General features: G+C 45.0%; 1 protein-coding gene across 4 annotated transcripts in view; it reads left to right on the top strand.

Annotated features, from left to right (window-relative positions):
- The window catches only part of ITGAE (integrin subunit alpha E), a 146,889-nt gene that overhangs the window by 104,178 nt on the left and 21,352 nt on the right, over nt 1-21,359 (top strand). For all 4 annotated transcript variants that reach the window (XM_082245840.1, XM_082245838.1, XM_082245839.1 and 1 more), the window contains 6 exons: nt 204-328; nt 5,935-6,083; nt 17,075-17,203; nt 18,896-18,969; nt 19,313-19,445; nt 20,920-21,021. In XM_082245840.1, coding sequence (XP_082101966.1) covers nt 204-328; nt 5,935-6,083; nt 17,075-17,203; nt 18,896-18,969; nt 19,313-19,445; nt 20,920-21,021 — 712 coding nt within the window. The remainder of the gene's footprint in view (nt 1-203; nt 329-5,934; nt 6,084-17,074; nt 17,204-18,895; nt 18,970-19,312; nt 19,446-20,919; nt 21,022-21,359) is intronic.

The following is a 21,359-nucleotide window of genomic DNA, read 5'->3' as shown; positions in this document are numbered from 1 at the left end:
GTCCGGGCACACGCGCGGGGGGGTCCGTGAGCGAGCGGGAGTGCACCATCCATTGTGGTCGCTACAAGCACCCCCTTGGACTTAATTTGGTCAACCAATATCATGATTGTGCAGTTCTAAATGAGATTTTGTAAAATATCTAGGGATAGGATATAGGAAATGTTCATTTTCATTTTAGAAAAGCATGTTTTTTCCCGATACAGATCTCGACCAGTAGTAAAAGCAAAGGCCTTTATGCAGTTCCAGCCAGAAAAAATTCCTCTTGTCTATAACAATAAAACTGTGAATGCCTACTTGTGCTTTGACATTACACCTTTCAAGGAAGAAGGTAAAGTTCTGTTCTGTATTTTTATTACATAAGTTACTGAAGTATTCAGAAGGTGGGTGGTGGGAGGTTTTGCACTCTTCCTCCTAGAAAATATTTTACTATAACCCTCCTCTGTTAGGTTTCAACTTCAAAATTCACTTCAGATAAATGTTTGTACTGCGATCAATCTGTTGATGTAAACTGATATACACTATGTCACCAAAGGTATTGGGACACCTGCCTTTTCACGCACATGAAACTTTAATGGCATCTTAGTCTTTGTCTGTAGGGTTCAATATTGAGTTGGCCCACCCTTTGCAGCTATAACAGCTTCAACTCTTCTGGGAAAGCTGTCCACAAGGTTTAGGAGTGTTTATATGGGAATTTTAGACCATTCTTCCAGAGGCGCATTTGTGAGGTTAGGCACTGATGTGGGCGAGAAGGCCTGGCTCACAGTCTCCATTCTAATTCATCACAAAGGTGTTTTATTGGGTTGAGGTCAGGACTCTGTGCATTCCAGTCAAATTCCTCCACCCCAAACTTGCTCATCCATGTCTTTATGGACCTTGCTTTGTGCACTAGTGCGCACTCATTTTAGAAGAGGAAGGGACCATCCCCAAACTTTTCTCACAAAGTTGGGAGCATGAAATTGTCCAATATGCCTTGGTATGCTGACGCCTTAAGAGTTCCCTTCACTGGAATTAAGGGGCCAAGCCCAGCCCCTGCATGACAACCCCACACCATAATTCCCCCTCCATCAAATGATTTGGACCAGTGCACAAAGTAAGGTCCATAAAAACATGGATGAGAGACTTTGAGGTGGAGGAACTTGACTGGCCTACACAGAGTCCTGACCTCAACCCAATAGAACATTGTTGGGATGAATTAGAGCAGCGACTGCGAGCCAGGCCTTCTCTCCAACATCAGTGCCTGACCTCACAAATGCGCTTCTGGAAGAATGGTCAAACATTCCCATAGACACTCCTAAACCTTGTGGACAGCCTTCCCAGAAGAGTTGAAGCTGGTATAGCTGCAAAGGAGGGCCAACTCAATATTAAACCCTACGAACTAAGACTGGGATGCCATTTAAGTTCATGTGCGTGTAAAAGCAGGCATCCCAATACTTTTGGTAACATAGTGTATGTCGTACTGGTGCACTGTGAGTGCTGTTAGATCTGGATGGACTTTAAAGCCAAATACACACAAGTTAAACACACTCCAGATTATAATATTTTCCATAGCCTCTTATAACATCTTCCTGCAGTAGATTGTGTCTCTGCCCCCTCCCACAATGTCACAATGAAGGTAATGCACTTAGAATCAGAGAAGACCTTTTCCATTCCTCTGAGAGGCATCGGCTCTGGCAATTCATGTTGGTTCAAAGAGACCAGAGAAGGACAACAACGCTAATAAAAGGACTGTTATGAAGAACAACTACAAGCTTTAAACATACTCTCCCAGGAGCAGAAACACTTAAGATGAGATATGATCATGATATGCAAAAATCTTATAAGAAATAAATTGATATCAGACATCAGTGGTGATTCTAACATAGGGAGAAACTATGCAATCTCAGGTTGCTTAGGAATCCATGCAGCCACCCAGTGAAGTTGGACGGGAAGCTGTCAGTTAGGATGTGGAATTCCCTTCCACAGTTGGTGGTCTCATCACAGATTGTTAGTTATTTAAAAAATGTTTTGAACACAAGATACAGGGATATAGGAAATGGGAGTGACATAAACACATACCCACACAAATTGGACTGGATGTACTCGTGTCTTTATTTAACCTTAACAACTATGTAAGTATGGATGCTCATATAATAGCAAGGTTAAAGCTAAACTTTGGCAGATATAAAATGCACAAATTACTGCAGCTCTGTAATCATGAATACATCATTAAATGGGATTTTTGAAATGGCAACAAATACCTGAAATTGTGCAAAATATACTAGTATATTTCCACGCGCCACTGGGAAAAGGTGAGTGGGGTAAAGTGCAATCTAATATTAATAAATATTAATAAATAAATAATGTGAAATAGCAGCTGCTGTATATAATAGTGAGGTAGTTGTGAGTGATTGATCTGAGCGACCAAATAACGCGCTTGCTCAGTGTTAAATCTAAAACAACACTCAAGTGGTTATAAAGTGCAATGCTGTTAAAGCGGAGTTCCGGGCACAAAATCGATATTTTTTTTTTGTGCCCCTCCGCTAGTTAGACATCACCTGAAAAGGAATTGGATAGTTAGGTTTTTTTTTTTGTTTACTCACCTTGTAATTGAAGATCGTAAATACTCACCTCAGAGTACTTCCTCCCTCAGCGCCGCGGCTCCGCTGTCACTTCCTGTCTCGCGATGATTCCTGGGAGCTGAACGTCATCGCTCCCAGGAATCAATGCGACGGCACCGAGCCCGCTCGTCACTTCCGGGCGACGCCGCATTCCCCTGCTAAACAGCTTCTGGGCATGCCCAGAAGCTGTGGAGGAATGCGGCGCCTCACCGGAAGTGACGAGAGGGGCCGGTGCAGGCGCATTCTGGGACAAGAAGACGCGGAAGAAGACACAGAAGAGGACCGCGCCGGCTTCAGCTGCCCACAAGAGAGATGGAAACGCTGTGGAAGAAATTTTATAAGTAAGTATTTCTTCTAAAAGGTAAGTGCGAACCGGGACAGATCAGAGGCTAGCCATTGTGGAATGTGCTAGCCCTGACTGTCCCGGGGGTATGTTTATTGAAAAATTACTTCTGTGCCCGGAACTCCGCTTTAAATACAATTCCACAAGTAATAATAATAAATAGATATAAAAAGTAAATAAATATCAGATCAAAAATTCCTGTGGATAAAAATGTGCATATATCTCCGACCATATTACCCATTTGGGACAAGGAACAGCTGAGATTTTATGTATCAAATTTAAACAGGAGCATTTTTGTATGAACTTTGGACAATTAATTTTAAAGGACACTAAATTACTATTTATTAATTTTATTACCACCCATCACCACCTAATTTTCAAGATATATGCACGTTTTTATCCACAGGAATTTTTGATCTGATATTTATTTACTTTTTATATCTATTTATTATTATTACTTGTGGAATTGCATTTAACACCATTGCACTTTATAACCACTTGAGTGTTGTTTTAGATTTAACACTGAGCAAGCGCTGTATTTGGTCGCTCAGACCAATCACTCACAATTACCTGAAATTAAATTGATAACAGCTTCTTGTAGTAAAACAGTTGGTACAGCAGAGATTAAAGTTGAAGAGAGAGAAGCAGCACAAGGAGCCAAACAGTTGTGCTGCAGTGCAAAGAGCCATGTTGATAGAAAAAAAAAAGAGAGCAGAGTGACAGAGATTAGCTCATGAGTGTGCTTCCTTTCCTTTCCCTGTCCAGTCAAAGTAGGGTGGGGAGGAGACCTGTAGAGGGAACTACAACTAGGAAAGATCAGGTTGCCCCCTTGCAAGACAAGGATGTGCTGTGGGTCAGAGCTGTGTAACTCTTATAACTGGATGGACAGAGATATAAATCCTTTGGCAGGTATAACAGCTTCTTTATTCATATTTACCTTGTGTGTTTTGCTGTGTGCCTGGGATGTTACCTTCTATGTACAGCTTCTTCTGCTGCAAGAATTCTGTTGTAGTGGTTTCTTTGCTTAACACCTGGGAGCACAATAGATGACATTCTTTGAGCACAAATTACACATGACATCATATAAAAATAACTCCAGGCTTGCCCTTAACAAAAAAGTACAAACATATACCTAGACTGGACTGCAATGCTTGCAGGTGATTGCCAACACAAATGTGCATATACTGAACTCAATTGGAAACAAGCAATAATGAGCTCAAGGTTTGGTCCTAATCCAAGTTCAGAACAGTTTTTGCTTGTTTGGGAGTCTTGGCCTAATACCCATTTAGTTTGCCTGACCTACAAACCTCCCAAACAAGTGGCTGTATCAGTAAGTGATACATTTAGCAGAGGTGTTACTATTGCTGGTAAATGTGACAGCTGTCCACTCAGGGATCCTGGCTGTTAGGGCAAACTGAATGTAAACAAAGGGCGGGCAGGGTGGGATCACCCCCAAAATGCTTACCAGACCCTTTCGTTTTGGCATAGATTTTTAGGGGAACCCACAGAAGAAAAAAAACAAAAAAACACATGAAGCCCCCCCCCTTCCCCCTAAGGAAAAAATCTCCCTACCAGTCCCTAAAAATAGAAAAAAAAAAAAAGAAAAGTCACACAATGTAAATTGGTAATCATGTTGTTCAGCCATGCAAATCAGGGTTAATCATGATGGGCAATGCCCGCTGATCCTCCAAAAGGAAAAACCCACCACCAGATCTGTTCCAACCCTCACATGCCATGAATGACAGCTCCGCCCCCCCTTAACTCCCCCACTGGGTAATATCATTGATCACAGATAATCTTGCCAAGGTTGCTGCTTGGATCAGGGTCTAGTGTGGGTTTTGGGGGACCTCAAACCTTTTTCTTGTTTTTTTGCATTGAGTTTGACTTTAAAACCTTTATCAGACCCTAATCAAGGATAAGGGTCTGGTATGTATGTATGTATGTATGTATATATATATATATATTGAGAAGGAACCTTGAGATCTTTTTTTTTTGCAAAGGAACTGCCACCAACATCATCTAAGATAAGGGTCTGGTATAGATTAAAGGACCCCTCAACCGCTTTGTTTACAAACAGAATGAAGCCACTGGGAGCTGTCATTTACTGGCAATTAAACTGAACTTTTGTTTTCTCTTCTTCATAAATATCACTTTAGCTGTAGTAGGTTGTTTTTATCATATAGATGTGCCACTTCACAGGCAGAGTAAGGACATCCCCCAGTCATTTAAATGAATATTGCATTTTCAGTGTTTAATTTCAAACACGAATTAAAATCGCTGCTCACCACCCAATGCATAGCTCCCAACTATCCCTGATTTGGAGCAAAGTCCCTCCTTCCCCTTTATTTGTCCCTCATTTTGGTCTGATCTATTTGTTTGTATATAAAATTCACTCCTTATTAAAAAAAAAAAAAGCCCTTGTAGGTTTAGCCGATCTTTTTTTTTTGTACAAGTCTCCTTTAAGGAGAGGTGACCGGGGGTGTGTCCTATGCCTACATAATTTTGCTAATAGGTGTCCCTCATTCCCATTCAGAAAGTTGGGATGTATGCAAATGGAATTTACATATTTTTTTTTTTATTGCTTTGGTACATGTTCCCAGCCCTCTATGTCATTTATTTGACAATCTCTTGTCTATCAGCATCGGATGGCCATTGCTGTCTTCTAAGATTCATCTCACATTGACTTTAATGGAGTTTGGATTCTCAGTCCAAACTTTAATTAAGTTTGCAAACTCACCCCAAACCGAACTTGTAGCATTTGACTCATCAATAGAAACAAGCATCAAATTGCTGGTAACATTTTGTGAGATGTTTTAAGTGTTCCCTAACAGCAAATTTTACTGAATTTGGTGCTAGTTTTTCCCCTAGCTCTATTAAAAATGAGAGCAAATCTAGAATAACAAAATGTCCACCCTAGAGAATAATGAAGCACAATGAGATTTGTATGGTCAGATACAACATGGCTAATGTATACTCCCTTGGTTCAATTTATAGAATTAAAAAAAACCCATCTTAATTATGAACTGGACCTTGATGTTTCCATGAAGGAGAGAAGAATTGCCTTCAATACTGAAACTTCTAGCAGAGGAAAACTCTACCTTTTAAGTACCAAATGTGCAAAAGACATTACATTGACAGTATTGGTAAGTCTGCTGTCTGTCTGTCTGTCTGTCTATCTATCTATCTACAGTAAAAACTAATGTTGATATATTGCTTACTAGTGCCTAGATGTGGTAATTGCACGATGATAATTTTTTTTACAGATGTTTTCCTTTTTTTCTACTTGGTGATCCTGCCATTAACACATTACCTGTCGTAGGGTGCTAACATTTACTCACTGTGCTATATCTTTGGAGGAGCAGCTCTGTTACCCTAGGACAGGGGTCTCCAAACGTTCTAAACAAAGGACCAGTGGGGTTAAAAAATGCCCTGGCATCAATGGGAGTAAACAATATATCAGGCTTGGTGGTCAGTGGGAGTAAAATATTTCTGTACATAGCACTTGTCAGTAGTCATTGGTATTAGTGAAGGGAATAGTGCCCCATTGTTGGTGTTATTGGGAGGAATAATGCCCCACTGTTGTTGTCAGTGGAAGGAAAATTGCCTCACTGTTGGAGTCAGAGGGAGGAATATTTCCACATCATTGGTGTGGGCAAAAAGAATTAGGCTGCACACCACCGCCATTCCAAGAACATTTATTGAAACAATCAAGTGACTGCCACCAGGACTTTTTTGGAGGAGGTTTTGAAGAAGCACAATTTTTAGTGTGAAACGCGTCAACCTCTGTATCTGGGTTCCATGTCCTGGTGGCAGTCACTTGAATATTTTAATAAACATTGTTGGACTGGCGGTGGTGTGCAACTGAATTCCTTTTGCCCTCGTCACTGCTGTGGAAGCGATCCAAGGCTAGCACCCAGTCCATCCACTCCATTTAGATTATAATCACCTGGCTCTTCCTTCCGTCGGCCACATTATTGGTGTCAGTGGGAGGAGCAGTGCTTCACATCAGTGGGAGGACTAGTGTCTCAACAGCCATATAAAGGCAAGCAAAGGGCCGCATCAGCCCCCGGGCCGCAGTTTGGAGACCACTGCCCTAGGACAAGACTACAGAACACCTACCCCCTCTCTTCTTCTTTATAAAAAAGAGTGGAGAGGGGTCTATAGTCCTCAGAGATAAATGTGAACAATGTAACTTATAACAGTGTAGCACAGGAAGTTATTAGTTCACTCGATCTTATAGCAAGACCAACAGGTATTTTGTGTAAAACACTTTCAACACTGGCATGATTAACACACCAAAAGTGAACAAATAAGATTGTAATTAAGATTTACAAACATTTTAACCAGTTCAGCTGTCACATCTATATACCCCTTATGGACCAGAGCAATTTTTACAATTCAGTTATGGCTTTATTGATTCACTGATAACTTTGCCATTACTTAAGAAAACAGGGTAATACATATATTTTTCAGTACAAACAAGGGTTTCTCTTGGCATTATTGTGTTAACAATATATATATATATATATATATATATATATATATATATATATATATTTTGTTTTGTAGAAATAAGATGTAACAAAATGTGTTTTTTTTTCTAAAGTTTGACCAGTGTTAGTTTCAAAACAAAATGTTTCTGTCATTAAAAAGAGAACATCTTATTTTATAATTTCTTTATGTATAATGACATTAAAATATTTTCTATTGTACAGCATAAAAACATTATTTGGGGGCGTGGCTAGGGCATGGCGGCGTGAAGACGTTTTCTCATGGTGCTCCCGCTCCCTAGCCTCCCTGATCGTCCTTAACCTAGCATTTACCGGCTGTCATGAGCTCTTACAAGCGGAGGAGGACAAAATCGGCGAAACCTGCTCCTCGGGCGACTTCCTCGGCCCCGATCCGCCCGTTTTTAGCTCCGGCCGCTACCTCATCATCGCCTCAAACACCCTCCACCCCGGCTCCCTCGCCTTCGGCGGCATCTCCGGCGCCTCCTATGGCGTCCCAGTCATCCCTTACCGGGGACTCGGGGGAAGACAGAGACATTTGGGCCTTGCTGCGATCCCTCCCCACCAAAATGGACATGGAGGCCCTGGTGGCTCAGGTCACGGAGCAACATCGGAGGGACTTCCAGGCCCTGTCGGGAGAGGTGACCCAGGTGCAGGAGCGGGTGGCCTCTGGAGAGTCCGCTATTTGTGACCTACAAACCCGGGTGACCCAGTTGGAGAAGACCCAGGCAGCTCACGCGGACATCCTTGCTGAGCAACAACTTACCATGGAGGACATTGAGAATCGGAGCCGTAGGAACAATTTGCGGCTCCGCGGCCTTCCCGAAGCCACGGGCCACGAGGACTTGCCTGAGACGGTCCGGGCCATACTCACCCGGATTCTCCCGCCAGAACCCCCGGTGGTGTTGGAGTTCGATAGGGTCCATCGGGCTCTAGGTCCCAGGTCGCAGGATGCTGACAGACCCAGGGACGTGATCTGCCGCCTCCACCGTTACGCGGTCAAGGAGCAGGTGATGAGGGCCGCATGGTCGGTGGGCCCTTTAGACTTTGATGGGGCTACCATTCACATTTTTCCGGATGTTTCGCGAGGGACCCTGATGCGCCGGGCGATGCTGAAGCCCCTTCTGGAACGGCTCCGTGGTCAAGATGCTACCTATCGCTGGGGCTTCCCTCTTCAGCTGATAGTCCGCAGAAATGGATCGACGTTTATCCTCCGTAAGCATTCTGATCTTCAATGGTGATCCCGAACTGGCTGGCGGGGCTCCCGGAGCGTGATGCTCGATCCCCTGGCGGTGGGCCATCGCGGTCGGGTCCTGCCGGCCGGCGCCGTCAGCGACATGCCCCCGGGCCGAGCTCTGCTGGCTCCTCCGCGGCCTCGCCTGAAGACTGAACTTGGAATGCCCTGGAACAGTGAGTAGCCTTATGGCCTCCTACCTTGCCCCGCATGATCTTCCCTCCAGTTCTCCCGCCCGAGCCGCCCTGTAACCTCTGCCCGCTGTCTGCATTGCCTCAGACTGACCCCCTGCTGGTTCCTGCGGACGTATCCCGTGCTCTTTGCCCCTGTCCCTGCAAGACGGATGCCTTGTCTTGCTGTACTGGCTGCCACCTTTTCTGATGACTGGAACTACGACCCCCGCCTTCCCTTAGGTGGTGCAGTGTTCGCTCCCATTACTTCTGGCTCCGGGGGTGCCCAGCTGGAGAGAGTGTGACAGTGGTGGCTGTTACCCCCTACCGGACTGCTGGACGCATACATATCTATGTTTTATATTGAAGTTGCTACTGGGGTCTGTATGGGTCTGCATTGGGCTCGGGAAATATTAGTTGGCTTATTCCCTGGTTTTGTTTCCCGGCGGCACTCTGGCCGGGCTGTGCCTGTATTGGGCGCGGGCTTGGTCAGGGTGCGGCTCTCCTTTCATTACTTGGTGATGCGTTGTGCCGGGTTGGGGGGCCGTGGGGGATTGGGCTTCTCGTTGGTTCCGATGGGACACCGCCTACTTACCTTCTGTGCCCCCTCCTCATGCGGTCCCCCCTCCCCCCCTCCCTCCCCTCGCCCCCCCCTCTCCCTCCCCTCGCCTTCTCATCTCCCTCCCCTCTCTCTCCCCTCTCCCTCCTCCGTCACTGCCCCCCTCCCCTTTCTTTCTCCCCCCCCTTTGTTTTTTCTTGTCTCCCCTCCTTTTCCTATCTCTCCCCCCTTTCCCCTCTCTCACCTTCCTTCCCCCCTCCCCTCGCCTCCCTCTTCCTTCTCCTTCATTTTTCCCCATGCCTCCTTCCCACTTCCTTGTTCCCCCTCCCCTCTCCTTCCCCCTCACCCTCCCCCTCCCCCTCCTCATCCCCCTCCCCCTCCTCATCCCCCTCCCCCTCCTCGTCCCCCTCTTCCCCTTCCCTCCTTTCTCTCTCCCTCCCCCCCCTTTTTTTCCCCTTCCCCCATCTCGCATCTTCCTTCCCCTTCCCTCCCTCCCACCTCCTTTCCCTCTCCCCATTCCCCTCACTTTCCCCCCTTCTTTTTCTAGTGTTTTCTCCTCCCAGGATCTGGTGATATGGGTGGGGGTGGGGGCGACGCCTCCCCCTCCTGTCTGCTGCTATTGACCCAGAGGGGGGGGGTCCGGGCGGGGGGGCGGGCACTAAATCTGGTGTTTGTCAACGAGAGTACCATGGGAACTGCTGATTTGGCTCGTGGTGGGCAGGGGGGGGGGGACTCCTCTCTAGTGGGGGGCCTCGGGCTGCTACACTGTGTTGCTGATTTTTGTGTTGGGTTCGTTATCAAATTTTTTTTTTTTTTTATTATTGCTGGTTACTATGCTATTATATGTTGTTAAGATTATGGTGGGCTGGTCTGGGGGGCGTGGGAGAGGTCACCAGCTTCTCCCGGTTAGTGTCTCTCCTCGTTCCCCACATAGGGTGATCCCTGGATACCTGTTCATTGTCCCCTGCTTGCGGGGGTGGTGGACTGGGCCCTAGGGTCCTTTGAGATTGAATTCTCTCTTGTGCTTCGGCAACCTACTACTTTGTAGTTCGGCGCGTGCATCGCGCCTTCTCCTCTTTCCACCCCTTTTTCCCCCCTTTTTTTTTTTTTTCTCTCTCCCACCGTTCCCTCCTTTCCCCTCCTCCCCTTCTCTTGGGGGTTTTTTTTGTTTTTGACCCGTGGGCTGGACCCACTGGTTGGGGGGGATATGGCCGCCCCCCGTCCTGACCCGATCCGTTTGGTCTCCTTGAATGTGAAGGGACTCAACACCCCTGAGAAGCGCTCTATTGTGCTGTCTGAACTCCACCGTCTCCGTGCTCATGTTGGTTTCTTGCAGGAAACTCATTTCAGACTGGATAAGATCCCCAAATTGGGAAATAGGCGTTTTCCTACGGTTTACCATGGCTGTTCTTCTGATTCCAAGACGAAAGGGGTTAGTATCCTGATTCAGGGCAATACTCCATGGACGTTCTCGGATATGTGGAGGGACGAGTCTGGCAGGGCCCTCTTTGTGAAGGGCCAGTTGGGTTCCGTCCCGGTAACCCTGGTGAATCTCTACCTGCCCAATACTAACCAAATCTCCTATATGGACGCGGTGCTTTCTAAGTTGGCAGACTTCGCTATGGGACAGATTCTCATGGGAGGGGATTTTAATCTGGCTCTTGACCCGCTAGTGGATACCTCCAAGGGTGCCTCCCAGTTGTCCTATGCTGCTCTCCGACGCTTCAAGCAGTTGATTCATGCTTTTCGTCTAGTGGATCCGTGGCGTGTTCTCCATCCCGGGGATAGGGACTATACTTTCTTCTCCCCCCCGCACGACTCATATTCGCGTATCGACTTTTTTTTGTTACCGCAGTCCTTGCTTCCCAGGGTCTCAGCTGCCTCTATTGGTTCTATTGCCATTTCGGACCACGCTCCCGTTCTCCTCGACCTAGATCTGAGAACCCCGGAGGTGTCACAATGGCAGTGGAGGCTTAACGACACCCTTCTCCAGGATCCTGCTATCCTGGAGGAGCTCGGTGTTGAACTGAGGAACTTCTTCGCCTCTAATGTCACGACGGACAGCTCGCCCGTGATGGTCTGGGAGGCCCATAAAAGTTATATGCGCGGGGTTTTGATCAAGCTCGGATCCCGGAGGAAGAAGGAAAGGAGTGCTCAAATGTCAGACCTCTTGGCGAAAATCGGAAACCTGGAGAGGGTCCACAAACGGTCCCAAGCAATTGCTGCCCTTCAGGAGCTCATTGTTCTTCGTGATCAGCTCCGAGATCTGGTCCTCTTCCAAGCCAAGGCCGCCCTAGCTAAATGTCGCCGAGCTTTTTACGAGCATGGAGACAAGTGTGGGAAGCTGTTGGCCAGGGCACTGCGACAGCAGAGATCCGGGACGTTTATCCCGGAGATCTCCACGGCGGCGGGCCGTAAGGTCCATTCGACGACAGACATAGCGGAAGCTTTCCGTCGGTACTATTCCTCCCTGTACAATTTGTCCTCTGGCCCTTCGCCGGCATCACGGGACGCTAGGATCCGGGAGATTCGATCGTATCTTACGGCTTCCAGCCTCCCCACCCTTTCACCGGAGGATGTGGAAGAGTTGGACGCACCTTTGCGCTCGGGTGAGCTTACTGCGGCCCTGGGGGGCATGCAACCTGGGAAGGCGCCTGGTCCTGATGGCTACACCCTTGCGTACTATAAGTGTTTTGAGGAGGTCCTATCGCCGCATTTCTTATCCGCGTACAATGCAGCTGGCGAGTCGGCGGCCCTACCGGTTGATTCCTTGCGGGCTCATATCACTGTCTTGGCCAAGGAGGGTAAAGACCCACTGCTATGTGCGAGCTACCGGCCGATTTCTCTCCTGAATATTGATCTAAAACTATTCACCAAGATCATTGCCTCTAGATTGGCTCCCCTGCTCCCAGGTTTGATCCACGATGATCAAGTAGGTTTTGTTACTGCCCGGGAAGCCCGGGACAATACCGCCAAGGCAATTAATCTCATACATTATGCTAATAGCCACCGTATCCCGATGTTGGTCCTGTCGACGGACGCCGAAAAGGCGTTTGATCGGGTGAACTGGGATTTTCTGCTGGCTACCATGGAGCATGTGGGTCTGGGGAAACGCCAGTTGTCGTGGATCAGGGCCATTTACTCCAGGCCCTCGGCTAGGGTGAAGGTCAACGGGTCTCTATCACACTCCCTCGACATCGCAAATGGCACTCGCCAGGGGTGCCCGCTCTCCCCGTTGATTTTTGTTCTCGCTCTTGAGCCTTTTCTGAGGACAGTGAGGGCGAATGCGGATGTGGCCGGACTGTCGGTAAGTGCAGGGGAGTCGCCTAAAGTAGCGGCATACGCGGACGATCTACTTTTCTTCTTGACACGCCCTCTCACTTCCCTCCCGAATCTCTTGCGAGAATTTCGGGTTTATGAGTCGTTATCTTTCTATAAAATTAACCAATCAAAGTCAGAGGCGCTGGCGGTCGGTTTACCGGCCTCTCTGTCGACTCTCCTTAGAGCGGATTTTCCTTTTAAATGGGGTTTGTCCCACATCAAGTACCTGGGGATTTATCTCCCGGGTTGCCCGGAGAAAATCTTCGATTGTAACTTCCCACCTCTTTTGACTCGCATCAAGCAGGACTTAGAAGGGTGGCGCCGAGGGACTTTTTCCTGGTTCGGTCGCTGCAACATTATAAAGATGAACATCATGCCCCGCCTCTTGTACGTGCTCCAGGCGCTGCCCATTAAGGTCCCATCCTCCTACCTCAAGAGGGTGAACAGGGTGTACCGGGAGTTCCTGTGGCTTCGGGGTTCCCCCCGCTTGGCGCTGCGGGTGCTCCGGATGCCTAAATTGAGTGGGGGCATGGCAATGCCGGACGCAGTCCTCTATTACGAAGCATGTCATCTTTCTCGCATTATAGACTGGTATCGCCACGGTTCCGTGAAACAATGGGTCCGCCTGGAGCGTTTGTCAGGGGGGACTCCCTTGGAGTCTGCCCTTTGGAGCTCTGGCCCTGTTCCCAGGGACTTGGATACCCATCCGACCATTGGACCCACGCTGGCGGTGGGCAGGCGTCTTTGCCACAACGGCCAGTTGGCGTCCTCTCCCTCGCCCCTCCTCCCGGTGATTGATAACCCAGACTTTGGGCCCGGATTGGATCAACCTGGATTTAGGCTCTTGAAGACCGCGGGGGTTCACCAAGCACGGCACTTTGTGGGGGCGGGGGCTTGGATTTCGCGCTCCCATATGAACTCTACGGCACCCTTTACCTCCTTGTCCTTTTGGCAGCGGATCCAGTTGGCTCATTTTCTACAAGCTCTTCCTTCGGCGCCTCAATTTTCGAGGCGGCTCACGTACTTTGAAGATCTTTGCTCCGACACGTCTCCCATTCGCCACACGGTCTCTCTGGTTTACCGGGCACTGGCCTCGCCGGACGAATCTTTCCGCCCCCCATTTATTGCCAAATGGGAGAGGGACCTGAATGTGTCTTTTACAGACCATCAGGTTGAGAGGATATTATTTTTCACTTACAAGACCTCCCGCTGCTCGCGGTATCAGGAAGTGGGCTATAAGACCTTGACCCGCTGGCACTATACTCCGGTTAGGCTTCATCGCGTGTTCCCGACCTGCCCGGATGTCTGTTGGCGGTGTGGGGAGGAGGTTGGAACCTACCTACACGTCTTTTGGTCATGTTCGAGTTTACAGTCTTTCTGGAAGGAGGTCCTCCGCATTGCCCAGAAATTTACGGACCATCCCCTCACCCTAGACCCAGCACTCTTCCTCCTTCATCACCATGAATATCCGAGAGCGTCCTATCGGAAATCAATTCTGCCCCTTCTGTTCACGGCAGCTAAAAGCTGCATCCCTCCGCTATGGAAGCAGTCACAGCCTCCTACGGTAGCCATGTGGCTCCGCAAGGTCTCTTGCCTCAATGAAATGGAAGATCTAGTAGCCACTGAGCACGGTACGCGAGAGAAGTTCCTGAAACGCTGGTTCTACTGGCATGAATTTAAATGCACTCCGGAATATACAGAGTTGCTTACCCGCTGATGGTCGCTGAACGGGGGTCGGCCGGCCTCCCCCCACTCTCCTCCTTGGTGCTCCCCTGTTCCCTTACTTCTCCACCTTGATCCCCTCCCCTCTTCTCTTTCCCTCTTTGTCTTTTTTCCTGTAGCCCCCCCTTTTCTTTTTTGGCTTTAAGCATACAGTCTATAAGTTTATTCATCCTCTATACCGCTGATGAGTACTGGCCATGATATGTTTGGCTCCCTATTAGGTTGGTCGGTCATTTTCCGGGAGTGATGCGGTGCGACACCCCTTTGGGGGAAGTACCGCCATTGGGTCCTCTGGGGTGTGCCGCGGCACTCGGGTGCGCCTGGGGGGGGCCTCCCTTCCCCGGTAGCCGGCCATGAGAAGGATGCCGGTCCGGGGGGGCGGGGGGGGGTCTGCCTGAAGGTGCCCTGAGAATTTATTTGTTCACTATTCAGCTCTAACAGCTAAGGCCGTTGGCCTCACAGGGGGTGTACATTATGTTCCTTATGCGCTCTATGGATGCCTTAGTGTTACGTTAATACACCTTGAACTACTGTCTGCACTGTCTTCAATTTGTTATATGTTCGTTGTACCTGGAATTTGGCTGTACCTGTTGCTGATCTGTGGTATGCTTGTACGTTTTTTTTTCTCTCTAATAAAGAATTTAAAAAAAAAAAAAAAAAAAAAAAAACATTATTTGCAAATGGAAAAACATTTTGTGCATTTTTTAAATACATAAAAAAAGTTTTAAATTCAGTAAAAAATGAATAACATGAAAAAAAGAAACAAAAGTGTAATTTATTAATGGTTGAAAAAAAAATAAGCAGAAAAAAGGAGAAAAGGGGAGAAGGAATAAATTAAGGTTGATTAACCGCTTTTGGACCGCCGGCCGCAGTTTTACTGCGGCAGGCAGCCCCTCCTGCGCGAACCGACGTAGGTCTACGTCGGTCCCGCGCCAGCAGCTAGGGGGCGAGCGTGCGCCGCCGGCAGCGCGCTCCCACCCCCACTCGTCAGCAGGGACTCTGATGCATGGGGCAGACGGCTCTGATTGCCACCGGGCACCCGCGATCGCTTCCCTCTGAGAGAGAAGAACGGTCAGCTGTTGTAAACACAGCTGACCGTTCTTCTCTCTGGAATGATCACAGAGTGCCTGTGATCCTTTTATATAGGATCACAGGTCTCGGTGATCATTTCACAAGCCCCACCCCCATACAGTTGGAAACACGCCCAAAGGTACACATTTAACCCCTTGATCACTTACTGTGTTAACACCTTCCCTGCCAGTGTCATTAATACAGTAACAGTGCATATTGTTAGCACTAATTACTGTAGTAATGTCACTGATCCCCCCAAAAATGTAAAAAATGTGAGTTAGGTGTCCGATCTGTCTGTTGCAATGTCGCAGTCCCGCAAAAAATCGCAGATCGCCGCCATTACTGGTAAATAAAAAAGCTATAAAAATTACATAAATCTTTCCTGTAGTTAGTAGACGCAATAACTTTTGCGCAAACCAATCAAAATAAGCTTATTGCGATTTTTTTAACCAAAAATTTGTAGCAGAAAACAAATTGGTCTAAAATGTTAAAAAATTTAGATTTTTAAATTTTTTTTGGGAATGTTATATATCAGAAAGTAAAAATTTTGTTATTTTTTTCAGAATTGTCGCTTTTTTTTTGTTTTAGCGTAAAAAATACAAATCGCACAGGTGATCAAATACCACCAAAAGAAAGCTCTATTTGTGGGAAAAAAGGACATCAATTTTATTTGGGTACAGCGTCACACGACCGTGCAATTGTCCGTTAAAATAACGCCGTGCCGAATCGCAAAAAAATGGCCTGGTCATTATGGGGGCAAATCCTTTCGGTCCAGAAGTGGTTAGGGTTACTAAGGCGTTAGTGAGCAGTTTTATTTATTTTATTACTTTGCAAGGTTTCTTTAACTGAGATCAAATACAGATCAAGGATCACAGTTAATGGACCAGATAAGTTACAGTGAATAATAACATTGCTGCATTATACCTATTTTAGGCATGGCAGATGCTGTTTTGAGTGTCTTTTTACACAGAAGTAGAAAGATATGCTTCTGTGTAAATAAACCAAGTCATGCCTGTAAAAATACCAGCTTGAAATTGGCTGGAGAGCTTTGGGGAAAGAGGAGGTGCTAGGCATTCTACGCACACCCAAAGTATTTTGATGACTTTTTTTTGGGCTTTGTGCAGCATGCCCAGTGTGTACATCCAGTTAAGGATTAAGAAGTGTGTGTATGATTATCTATGTTTGTGCATTATGTTTGCGAAATGCAATGAAATAATTTCTGAAGTCAGAGAATTATTGTGTGACACCAGTTTAGCTCAGTGTTCTAGAATGTGACCATGACCACTGAATATTATGAGTCACAGACTCAAACAATAGAAAATTCTGACTTCTTGCTGCATGCCAGACCTGTGACTCAAAACTAATAAAGCCAGACACAGCTGTTAGGCAAATAGCATTTCCAGGACAGCAAATGTTACTTTCATACCAAGTGTAAGGTTAAAAAAGAGTCATAGATTCAACTGAGGAATATAATACATTTCTTTGGCTTTTTTAAGATAGTCTGAGGTTATATTGCATATCATGGCTTTTTTTATTTCTCTTTTTACAGCCTTGTATTTATGACTGTTTCAGCAGCATTGTGATCAAGGTCTCCTATTCCATGACAGCCACTGAGCAAAACCGAGATCTCCCTTCACCTGTACTGGACTCCTATGACACAAATTACGCCTTTGTGGAGGTATACTTCCACTGTCACTAACATTTACTAATTATTTCTCTAAAAGCTTAGCTGCCCTATGAATAATTACCACAGAGAGGAGTGTGGTTCACACTGCAAGGCCTTGACATTTCATACTTATTATTATGACGTGTTTAACCCTTTCGCAGCCTGAGCCATTTTTGGGGGTTGTTTTTACACACATTTTCAGGCTTGAAGATTAGTTAAAAGCCCCAAACATTATATATTTTCTGAAATCAGTTCACATGATAGTGCCATAGTGAATTTTAGGGCACATAAACACTCATATTTTACCCATATGTTGGTAAAATATTAGAGATTAGGTTGTACTGAGTAAATAGATGCCCAACATATCATGTTTAAAATTGTGCACACCCACAAAATGACATCAAACTTTGAAACCCTATATTTTCCATAAGTTAGAGTTAACTGTGAATATTGGCCCTAGAGTTATTGTTTTCACTGCGGCATGTGTGCGATATGTAACATGTGTAGCACATGTACATGTGGGCAGGGCGAGCTTAAAATTTTGAGAGGGGGTTTTAATTGTTTGTGTGTAACTTTATGTATTGACACTTTTTTCACCAAACCGTTATTTATTTATTTTACATAAGGGACAAAAAGCCCCCTAATTTCATTTAAAATCTTATTGAAAGATTCTCCTTAAGACCCTTTTTGAACCTGCCCTTCATTAAAGCTAATGGAGTGCAGATCACGCTCGGCTAGCTTCTTTCCTGGCCAAGGTGGGCAGGGAAAGTTACAACAGAAATTGATTATACATGTTGCTTCAAGGTTCTTTGCAGCTATTGAAGAACAGCAATCCCCTCCACATGGCAGCTCCTACCATGTGGGTGCTGGGTCCACAGGTGGGACAGTGTTGACCAGGAAGCATGGCGGGGGGCACAGTTCCAGAGTCGCAGAAAGCGATTGGGAAATCCTGACACTGGCAACTGACCGGTGACAGAATTACTAAAAGGTGCAGAGATTATACTCACCTGCTGTCCCGGCATACCTACTAAGGAATACTCCCACCTGCACTGCTCAGTAAAATATGCAGTGATCAATTCACTCCCAACTTCCCGATCATCCGCAGGAACACATCACAGGAAGAACTAAATAGTGGTACACACCACCTACATTCACTTTTTGATACACAGAAGTTCTGTGATGACATACACCTTGCACCGGCTGGTACCCTGTTATATGTTTTATGTTTAATGTTGTTTGTCTTATTCCACGTTTATACTGGTATAATATGCACATGCTAGATATCTGTACGGTTATGAAAACACACATAATGAATTTTACAATAAATTGCTATTAATTTACTCTTTACATTGTGTCCCTAAATTTGTCCTGACCATTTAACCGCTCTTGAGTTCTGACCCCTGGACAGAACACCTTCCCATATGCATGCCTAGGTTAGGTCGGACATGTATTTTTGAAATACAGGGACGGGTTATAGCAATTTGATATGCTCCGTATGTCTACTTTATGTGTTAACTCCTCGCTGGGTGGATTAGTGAGGCCTGGATACAGGTGAGCATTTCTTTGCTCAGTGAAGTGTTCCTGATGCAGGTGGGATATCACAAGTGTGAAATGCTCCTTAATAAAAAGTAATGAAAGTACTCCTCTACAACATTGTAATGATTTCCATATTTAGCATGACAACAAACTGTTTTCCTTGTGTAGCTACCATATGAAAAGGACTGCAATAACAAGACAGTATGCATTCCAAGTTTACATCTGACCGCAGCAATGTCTAGGTAAGAGAAGATATTTCTGAAATTAAAGGGTTGGTCCACTTAAAAAAATGTATTGTTTACAGATAGATACACCCCTATCCTTTACATCAGTAGTCTCAGTGCCCTAATTATATTCTAAGATAAATAAAATGGTTAAGGAAGCCCATTGTTATAGCTGCAACAGGTGGGTGGAGATGGGAGCTCAGGTGAAGAGATGTCTCCTCACTACTTTCAGAGAAATATAAGAAGCTGTATCCAGCACTGAACTTTCAGTTTTGGGTAAATTAACCCATTAGAGAGCTAAGATTCATGTTAATTCATAGATCACCAAAATTCAGTGTTTTTTTTTTTGTATTCATCACAGGGAGGAGCTCATTGTTGGATACACCAAAGATCTAACAATGACACTTGGACTTGAAAATACTGGGGATGATTCATACATGACAAATGTAACTTTAATATATCCTAAGAATCTGCAATTTAAAACAATTAAACCGGTAAATACAATGAAAGCATATTTTTTCTTATTATTATTTGCCTATATAATTTTTTTTATTATTTCTGTTTTGTACTTTGTGGGGTTAAATTACTAAAGAAATTGAAGACTGTGCTTGTATATTACCACGCATTGTGAAGCCAGTCTTAGGGGTTGCAGTTAGGCTGAGGTTAAGAGTAAGCTCCTTACTTGTCAAGTGTTGAAAATTCATGTAACAAAAAGTTTAGTCAGATGGGGTTTGATTTACTAAAACTGGAGAGTGCAAAAGCTGGTGCAGCTCTGCAAAAAATCAGCTTCCAGGTTTTTTTGTCTAAGGTTAAATAAACAAGCAGAAGTTAGAAACTGATTGGCTACCATGCACAGCTCCAACAGATTTTGCACTCTAGAGTATTAGTTAAATTTGATAAAGGCTCCATAGCCGAAACGTGTCAGCATATAGCCTGTACCTGTGTACACATGTAACAAATAAAGTATTTTTATTTAAGAGCATCCGAGTTGCCAGCCTTCCTGATTCAAGAATTAGTAAATCAAAGCCATAGTTCCATGTCAAATACAGCCATGACAATTTTTAGAAGCTAAGAAACAGCATACTGCCCTCAGTGACAATGGCTAGCTAGTATGTGTGATGGCTGCTAAATATTTAGTAGCGTATTGTCAGATATCTTCAAAACACTCTTTACTTGAAAGTCTCTTGGCATGGGGCATGTAAACCAAAAATATGTCCCTGAGTATGAAAACCCTGATTGTCAGTATCACCATCTGCCTCATAAATGTTTTCATCATGAGTTTTCAGCCAGTGGTGACTGCCTGCCACCACATGCATGAGCTTGCTGCATCAACCACCCAAGAATGGCAAGATTAGGTGAATACAAGTTGCTTTATACAGTATATGTAGACCTTGCAATGTCCACATAAAATACCTGGGTCCCCTCCATCTTTACAATTCTTTTAATGTTAGAAGTAGGAATGCAGAGTAAACAAAATCTTGCGAGAAGTCTCTCTTGTCCATTGCAAGAGTGTATTCTTATATGTTTTTAGTTGCTCTGTATTCCCCAGGATCTTGCCAGAAGTATATAACATCACCATCACCTATGGGGAAGAAGACAAGTTATACATGTAACTTTTTTCTTCACAGGTACATTTTGGAACTACTACTGTTGTGTGATTTTTAAAAGAGGGGCCTGAAGGTATAAGCAAATCTTGCATTTTGTTGCAAGGTCCACTTTAAGTGATAGAAGAGTGATAAAGCTTTCATTCTTGTTAGGTTTAAATTCTGCAGTTTTTTTTTAATAAAGACATTTTTCCCAAACACTTACAGTTGATGTTTGAAACCATTATTGCAGCTTTAGTGGTAATAAGAAGACTATAAAGGTATTATTGATGGACTAAATGACGTTACTTCTGAAGGATGCTTAATGTTAAATTTAATTCCTAAAAATGGCATGCATATATTGTTTTTTTTTTTTCTTTTCCAGTCTAACAATCCCAGTATTAAATGCTATGAACAGAAAATTCCTAATTCATATAACTCCACACTGAACTGCACTATTCGACATCCTGTGTTTAAACCTGGTAAAGTAAGTCCAGTTATTACATTTGGAAATGTCTTAAAAAGAAAATTGTGACTACTCTAGGAAATCTACAATCATACTAAAAATGGGGACTTCAACTTCAACCACAATTTACCCAAATGCTACCCCAAAAATAAAGATACTAGGTCAAAAACCAACTATCAAACTGACATTTGGGACATTGAAATAGAATGGAAATATGACCAGTTAAAATTTCAGCAATCTAACAAAAAATTGTAGCTAGGATCTCAAAGTTGGTACTTTGGAGTAGATGGAGTATAATGCACAATAAATACACAAGTGCTTCACAGAATATAACATAGTTGTATGCATGACGGTGTCTT

The sequence above is a fragment of the Pelophylax lessonae genome (genome assembly GCF_965119305.1).
Source record: "Pelophylax lessonae genome assembly, chromosome: 2".
Classification (NCBI taxonomy): Eukaryota; Metazoa; Chordata; class Amphibia; order Anura; family Ranidae; genus Pelophylax; species Pelophylax lessonae.
Note: the sequence above shows the minus strand (reverse complement) of the source record. Positions and strands in the feature narration are given on the sequence as shown.